General features: G+C 50.0%; 1 protein-coding gene across 7 annotated transcripts in view; it reads left to right on the top strand.

Moving 5' to 3' along the window:
- Nucleotides 1–1,600: 1,600 nt before the first annotated feature.
- Nucleotides 1,601–8,729, top strand: part of FMNL2 (formin like 2) — an 87,624-nt gene continuing 80,495 nt past the window's right edge. For all 7 annotated transcript variants that reach the window (XM_078869434.1, XM_078869430.1, XM_078869425.1 and 4 more), the window contains exon 1: nt 1,601–2,280. In XM_078869434.1, the coding sequence (XP_078725560.1) occupies nt 2,110–2,280 (171 nt within the window). In that variant the 5' untranslated portion in view covers nt 1,601–2,109. The remainder of the gene's footprint in view (nt 2,281–8,729) is intronic.

Here is an 8,729-nt window from a genome sequence, read left to right as displayed (position 1 = left end):
TAACAGTTATAGTGCCAATTTAGATTTTATAATTTTAAATAAGTCTTGATGATCATGCAATATATATTGTTTAATGATTTATCAATTCATTGGTCACCGATTGCAATTTTCTAACCCACTAGCTGATTTCTGATGAACGTTTCGATTTATTTTGTAGATAACATCGAGAACGCATTTTTTTTCACGAAGGTGATGACGAAAAGGCTTTTGAAGATGACACATCGACGTTACACGTTTCATTACGATCATCAAGCCGTCGGGCATGAACACCGGTGACGATATTCTCTCGTGCAAATCCTAACGCCGCCTTACATGTTTGTAAAAAAAACCCCTATATCATCGGCGACGTTTCGGGCAAGGGCCCCTTCTTCACAAGCCCCCACATAAGCCTGCAGACAATGAAGAGACGCGAAAATTCAAGAGTCATTGAAACGGGGGGGTAGAAGGGGGGGGTGACGTCACACGGATTTCAGTCTCCCAGTAGCCACGTCCCGTCCGCATCCGCCGAGGAAGCCGGCGAAGGGGGAGGCGACGGTGGTGGTGGTGGAGGGTGGTGGTGGTGGAGGATGGGGGTGGTGGTGGTGGAGGAGGAGCAGGAGGGGGGGTGTGGTGGTGGTGGGAGGAGGGGGATGGTGGTGGAGGAGGAGGGGGGGTGGTGGAGGTGAGAGGGTGGTGGTGGTGGAGGAGGGGGGGTGGTGGTGGAGGAGGAGGGGGGGTGCAGGGGAGGGAGAGAGGCGGCAGCCACCCGCGTCCGTTCCTACGTCCGTACTCAGCCCGGATGGACCCTGGAGCGGAATAAACCCCCCCACCACCAACCCCACCCCCCACCACCAACACCCCCCACTAACTACCACCAACACCCCCCACTACCACCACCCCCATCACCAACACCCCCACCACCACCCTACCACAACCCCCCCACCACCCTACCACAACCCCCCCCACCACAACCACCCCCCACCACCACCCCCCACCACCACCCCCCACCTACCACCCCTCCCACTCACCACCACCCCCCCACCACCACCAACCCCCACCACACCACCACCACCAACCCCCACCCCCCCACCACCACCCCCCACCACCAACCCCCACCACCCCACCAACCCCCCCCACCACCAACCACCCCCCCCACCACCAACCACCCCCACCAAACCCCCCCCCACACCACCAACCACCCCCACCACCCCCCCACCACCAACACCCCCACCCCCCACCACTCCCCACCCTCCCCCCCACCACCCCCCACCATACCCCCCCCCCCACCCACCACTCCCCCCCCACCACCACCCCCACCCCCCCACCACTCCCCCACCCCCAACCACTCCCCCCCCACCACCACCACCAACACCCCCCACCACTCCCACCACCCCCCCCCCCACCACCCCCACCCCCTCACCACTCCCCACCCCCCACCACTCCCCACCCTCCCCTCCACCACTCCCCCCCCCACCACCAACACCCCCACCCCCCCACCACTCCCCACCCTCTCCCCCACCACCACCACCCCCCACCACCCACTCCCCACCCTCCCCCCCCACAACTCCCCACCCCCCCCTCCCCCCACCACTCCCCCCCACCCCCGCCGCCTCTCCGCGGGTCCCCGTTACGCCGCTGTGGAGGAGGAAACGCGACAGGGGAACAAAGGCGGCGGACGGGCCAAGCTCGCGTTGGCGAGGTTGTAACGGGATTTACAACAACAAAATGACGTCCTTAGCAACAACAACAACAACAAAATGACGTTTTAACAACAACAAAATCCCGCTCTCGATCCTCGGGTAGTTCGTGAGAGATCTTCATTCCCGGGTGCGTCAAGCGCACAGAATAAGCCGCGCTCATCCGTGGGCGGGCGGACGCGTCGTTCCGTTTCTTAAATCACAACAGGAATAGCACAAACACACACACAGGCGGCAACAGCATCAACAACAACAACAACAACCCAGGCGGACAAAGATAAACGAACGAAGAAGAACCTTTCTTGGAGCGAAAGACTTGTCAGCGGCGTGCGACTCCACAAATCACGCAAAGCGGCAGCCACGGGACACGCGAAGTTACAGCAACAACAACAACAAACACCACCACCAACACCACCAACTTTCGCATGCATCTATGAGAAAATCGGGGAAAAGCAAAAGCTCGGCCAAGATGGGAAACGCGGGCAGCATGGAGCCTGAGCCGCCGGCGGCCGCCGCGGCCGCCGAGTCTCGGGCGCACGGGATGCCGCTCAAGCTGCCCATGCCGGACCCCGGGGAGCTCGAGGAGAGGTTCACCGTCGTGCTGGTGAGACGGCGTCTGATGATGATGATGCCTTTGTCTCTCTGTGTGTGTGGGTCTGTGTTGTGTGTGTCTGTGTGTCGTGGGTGTGTGTGTGTCTGTGTCATGGGTTTGTGTCTCTGTGGCGTGTGTCTGTATGTCTGTGTCTCTGTGTGTCTGTGTCATGGGTCTGTGTGTCATGGGTCTGTGTCTGTGTGTCTGTGTCATGGGTCTGTGTGTCGTGTGTCTGTGTGTGTCTCTGTGTGTCTCTGTCGTGTGTCTGTCTGTCTGTGTGTCTGTGTCATGGGTCTGTGTCTGTGTGTCTGTGTCATGGGTATGTGTGTCTCTTGTGTCGTGTCTCTGTGTGTCTGTGTCATGGGTCTGTGTGTCTGTGTCATGGGTCTGTGTGTCGTGTGTCTGTGTGTGTCTCTGTGTGCCGTGTCTCTGTGTGTGTGTGTCTGTCTGTGTGTGTGTGTCTCTGTGTCATGTGTCTGTGTATCTGTGTCATGGGTCTGTGTGTCGTGTGTCTGTCTGTGTGTGTCTCTGTGTGCCGTGTCTCTGTGTGTGTCTGTGTGTGTCTGTGTGTGTGTCGTCTGTCTGTCTCTGTGTGTCGTGTGTCTGTGTCGTGGGTCTGTGTCTCTGTGTCTGTGACATGGGTGGAAAAAAACCGATGTTTCCAGCGGCAGTCATCGGGTTTTTCTTTAATACAATTAAACCCGATTTCGTGGGAATTAAAACCTGGTTTAATGAATACGAAACTCTGATCCAAGGCTTAGGCTGCTTCTTCGTCGGTGCTGCTATCGTAGAATGCGGTGGGTGGGTGATCAGGTTGGTCTTGATGAACACGAGCTTCTTCTCCACAATCGTGGGCGCCAGTGAGTTCCTTCGCTTGGAATGGATGAAGCCCATCGTTGAGAAGTGCGGTTCTGCAATTAGAACCAATTAAACCGGATTTCTCACAATCTCAGATGATCGGGTTTAATATAAAAAGACAATTAACCCCGATTGTAAAAAAACCCGACTGTGCCACCCTTGGTCTGTGTGTGTGTGTTGATCTTCTTTCGCACCGTACGTTGCCGACCGTGATTAAATCGGTGGTGCCGGGGATGGCCTCTGGTGTTGATTGCTCGCTGCTGCGTTTTGCTACCAATGATTTGTGTCCGCGATTGTTGATGGTGTTGTTGGTGGTGGTGTTGGTGGTGGTGTTGTTGTTGAAGTCGTTGTGGACATTTGTTGCAGTTTTATTTCGGCCAGACCGTCAAGCCTTGCGTGCTGAGATTTTGCAACATTTAAAAAAGACTCGATTGCGTCTGATGATGATGAATGAATGAATCGGTGCGTCAACGCATGGCCGAGCAGCATCGCTCTCTTGGATGTTCAGCGGTGAAACAACCTCCAGTGTTTGCTACTGTAGCGTTGTATAACATTGAATGTGGTGTCTTTGGGCGTGCTTGAGTGCGCCAAAATAATATCGCAGTGCCAATTTTCTTGGGTGTCTCTGCAAGAGGGCCGTTGCCCGAAAATCTACCAATTTTCTATTTGTTTTTCTTATAAGGCAATGCGTTGGGTTTTTGTTGCGCTTGATACTGTAGCGGCATCACCAAATCATCTTGTCACACGTGGTGGCCCTTTTTTCCCACCCCAATTGTTTTCATTGTCGGCTCTATTGTTATGCTGTCGGTTGTGTGGCTGACTGTCCGCGATGGAGGACGCTGTTGTGATGTGTCGTCGTCTTGAATGTGTCGACGGTGGTAGATACGGAGGGGCTTCACAGCGCCGGGCCTTGAAGCATTAAGTGCAAACACATACGAGATAAGGGAGTGACAGGGAAAACAATGAAGGGCTCAGCTGCTTTGTCAGTGGTGGGTGTGGGTTCAGTGGTGGGTTCAGTGGTGGGTGTGTGTGCAGTGGTGGGTGTGGGTTCAGTGGTGTGTGCAGTGGTGGGTGTGGGTTCAGTGGTGTGTGCAGTGGTGGGTGTGGGTTCAGTGGTGGGGGTGGGTTCAGTGGTGGGTTCAGTGGTGGGTGTGGGTTCAGTGGTGGGTGTGAGTTCAGTGGTGGGTTTAGAGGTGGGTGTGTGTGCAGTGGTGGGTGTGGGTTCAGTGGTGGGTTCAGTGGTGGGTGTGGGTTCAGTGGTGGGTTCAGTGGTGGGTGTGGGTTCAGTGGTGGGTTCAGTGGTGGGTTTAGGGGTGGGTGTGTGTGCAGTGGTGGGAGTGGATTCAGTGGTGGGTTCAGTGGTGAGTGCGGGTTCCCTAGTGGGTGTGGGTTCAATGGTGCGTGTGGGTTCAATGGTGGGTTTAGTGGTGGGAGTGGGTTCAGTGGTGGGAGTGGATTCAGTGGTGGGTTCAGTGGTGGGCGTGGGTTCAGTGGTGGTTTTTTGGGTTTGGTTGTGGATTGTGGGTTCGGTGGTAGGTGTGGGTTTAGTGGTGGGAGTGGATTCTTGTACACATGTACTTGTGCACACACATGATACACAAACATGCTGTCATATCGTGAGAAAATGCAAATAAGACCAAAATATATGCACACGTCAACACATGTACGGTACGGTGGAGTAAGCACATGTCAAAGCTCACACATTGTGAAAAGTCATATTTGCCAACTCGGACATGTAAAGACATGTACAGTATATGCTAATACTGGCAATATGCACGTGCTTTTTGTGCTTAGTTTGTTGTCCTTCCCCTGCACCTCCGATTAGCACGGTTGGCCACTTACGGTGCGAAAGAAGTTCAACATACAACATACATACATGCAAGTTTATACTGGTAGGAACCTCCTGGTTACACCAGCCCACAGGGGATTATTGTGTCCGTCCGTCGTGCAGGGAGGAGCTGGGTGGGGAGGGAGGGGTTGGGTGGGGAGGGGTGGGTGGGTGGGGAGGGAGGGGTTGGGTGGGGAGGGGCTGGGTTTGGAGGGTGGGGCTGAGAGGGGAGGGTGGGGAGGGGCTGGGTGGGGAGGGTGGGGCTGGGTGGGGAGGGTGGGGAGGGTGGGGCTGGGTGGGGAGGGTGGGGCTGGGTGGGGAGGGTGGGGCTGGGTGGGGGGTGGGAGGGGTGGGGCTGGGTGGGGAGGTGCTGGTCACCCCGTGGTGCCCTTATAAAACTCAACGTTTAACCTACTCACGCCGGCTTGTGCCCGCCCTCACAGTCGGGCATATTAGCGGAATACACCACGCCGCCGTTGACCCTGGCCATTGACCGAGCAACCCAACGTTCCTACCAGCTCCCTCCGCAGGAATGTGTTTGAACATACACAATGCACCATCACCACATCATGGTGCATATCACCCTTTTCGGCTTTACGCTTCAACGTGCTGACACAATCGCCAGTAACCACACGTGTATATACAGTATATATTGTAGTCCTTCAAACAAATAGCATTCATATAGACCGCTTTATACCAACGTTTACAATTTGAAGATATCAGCCAGACAGGTGATTGTCGCTTGCTTTGTTATTAAAAAAAGGCTTTACTCGGACATGCAGTGTTGTCTAAATTTGGGGGTGCCTTTGTGATTTTTGCTCTTTTTTTGCCACAAGAGAAGGGCGTGTACAGTTTTCCTTCTCTGCACAGTGTCATTGTGTCAGAAATTCCCTCGGCTGACCTAAATGCGGTGAGGTGGCAACTTGCTATGCATAAGCACTCACTCATCGCAGTTGTAAATAGCAGAGAGGTCTGAAGGTTGGCATAGCCTGGATTTGAACAGGGGATAGATATGAAAATACACGTTATTCTTAGCAAGAGACAGCTGTACTCCTTAAAGCCTTAATTATTTTGTTTAAATACAATCCTGAATATGTACAAATGTGTGTTAGTAAGCTTACCGTTTATCGCAGCACACATCAATGGTAATGTTATACATGTATAACACTATTAACTAAACAAGTGGTGGATGATGGCCAAACTCACTCCATGTAGGTCGTGGGGGCTATTTGACCTACTTTACCATGCTGGTCAGTATAGCTTGATGAAAGCTGGGAGCATAGATGTGCGACCATAGAAGTACAGTACAACACTGGACTTGTTTCCAATGCCCTCTGCTGCCTACCGTGTATCCCAACAGCCTATAGCAACCTGTTTGTACATGGTGGTCACCCATCCAATAATTGTCTTCTGAAATCTGACAAGATCGGGCGCATTGAGTGATTTTATCAAAGGCTCTTTTATACAACATATTCCACACAGTATGTATTGCATCGTGGATGTAGTTTCATTAAAATGGGGAATGTAATTATTTCAGTACATGTTCATTTTCTGTGTGTAAATAAGACATGTAATTTTCGATTTAAAGCTTTCGTGACTGCAGGGATTCATCTTCTTGGTTCTTTCGGTAAAGTCACGTAGAAGAGAAGTAATACAATAATAAAAATAAAACATAATAAAATAATTCTCACGACGTTTCGGCCACAACGCAAGCAGCCGTCCTCAGGTGAAGACCAGGTCTGTCGGGGAGACAGTGTCTGAATGTAGAGTGATCTGTCTGAGAACGGTGTCTCCCCGACAGACCTGGTCTTCACCTGAGGACGGCTGCTTGCGTTGTGGCCGAAACGTCGTGAGAATTATTATTTTATTACTTCCCTTCTACGTGACTTTACCGAAAGAACCAAGAAGAAGACATGTAATCTTCAGTAACTCGAAAATGACCTTGCTGAAAGAGTCCTCGCATTTTTTGCAATATGGAATTAAAGTTTGACTGGTTCCAGCTGACACTTGAGGCATGGTACATTGAACATAACTCTGTCCTTGGTGGTCATCACATTCAGTAAGGCTTTATGATTCAGGCTCAATATGCCAGGGGTTCGTTTGTGTCTGTTAGCCTATGAGCTCCCATTGTTTGTGCCTTTTATTGACAAAGGCGTAATTGAAACATGGAATGTGCTCCTCTTAATTTTGTTAATTAAAACTACTGGTCTGAAATTAGCTTAATTTTGCTTGGTGCTCCAATGGACGTTTTTAGTTTCAAGCTAGCCAATTGTTTGCACCCTCTTGGCCAGAGCATCTTCATAATGATCTTGGCTGAGTCTAATACTATCCAACTGCAAGTAACATTTATATCAGCACTCAACAAGAGCCTCATTCAAAGAACACTGACTGCATTTGCCAAAAACTGAGAAAATGCTTATAGAGTTGTAGCCACTCTGCATCTTTGTGTGATGGTAAAAAAATAAGTGCTTGCTAGCAGCATAACATTCCCGAGATCCCATAGGGCTATAAATATGTGTTCATTCACCGCAGTGTCTGGGAAACTGTTGGTTGGCCTGCCATTCTGAGTCTGCACCTCTCACATTCCTGAGAATCCTACAGCTCCCCATGGAACACTATAGCCTGAACTTAATTCTGGTTATTTTAAATGCCGCTTCAAGAGTAGACAACTCTTACTTTACTTCATAAGCAGTGTGGTTTCTTTTGTTTTAATTAAAACAACGGACAACAACTTGCATTTGTAATATACCTATAACACAAGAAAACTCTCAGTCCTGTGAAATTTTCTTTCTAAATTGTGTGATATTTCAAACCTGTATGGGAACAAGTGAAGTCTGAACCACTTTAGGTCCAAACAATGGTTTTCCTGTAGCTCATGAACAGTTGATCAGCCACTTCATCAAGTTCTGTACAAACGTTTTTATTATAATAATTTATTCCTGGTTAACGAACATTTGCGAATACATGTCAGAGAAACTTTGCAGCGATGCTGTGTGCGAAAAAAAAGTACTGTAACGTGTTTAACAAGTGTTAAGTTCACAAATCAGGTCATGTTGTCAGCTGGACATGCTATCTAGAGTGTGCCAGTGAACCAAACGGTTTGTGTTACATGTCGTACATGCGTACCAATGGACGGCTAAAACCTAAGTCGGTGTTGATTTGAAGCTTTCGTGATTGCAGGAATCCATGCTCTTTGGTTCTTTCAGTAAAGTCACCTAGGTAGAAAAAAGAATAGATCACGACGTTTCGATCGCAACGCAAAGCAATCGTCATCTTTTTTCACCCCCTCCGCCTGATCGAAACGTCGTGATCTATTATTTCTTCTATCTACGTGACTTTACCGAAAGAACCAAAGAGTATTAAGTCGGTTATTAAATTACATATAGTACAGAACTGTAATAAAAATTAGTTTTCCATTTTCAGGCATGTAAACCATTATATGGATTTTTTTAATGAAAGTAAAAAAACATTTTTACAGCAAGTACATACATTTTTTTTTATTTCTGGTGCAGTATATCAGAATTGGTGGAGTGGTGATGCAGTGTTCAGCTCGATACTATGAACCCGACAACCCAAATCTGATTCCTGGCCACAGCTAACATCAGTGGAACGTGATATCTGAACTGGTCTTGGCTGCTAACTTCACCAACCCGTACTAACCAGTGTGGTGAATTAAGGTAAATAAAAAATCCCCATGACCGCATGTCGTGTTGAAAGGCTTTCATCCAGTTAATTGACTGTAAATTAGTATTATTTTCTTATGTAGAATGTAACA

Source organism: Lampetra fluviatilis, chromosome 2 (genome assembly GCF_964198595.1).
Source record: "Lampetra fluviatilis chromosome 2, kcLamFluv1.1, whole genome shotgun sequence".
Classification (NCBI taxonomy): Eukaryota; Metazoa; Chordata; class Hyperoartia; order Petromyzontiformes; family Petromyzontidae; genus Lampetra; species Lampetra fluviatilis.
Note: the sequence above shows the minus strand (reverse complement) of the source record. Positions and strands in the feature narration are given on the sequence as shown.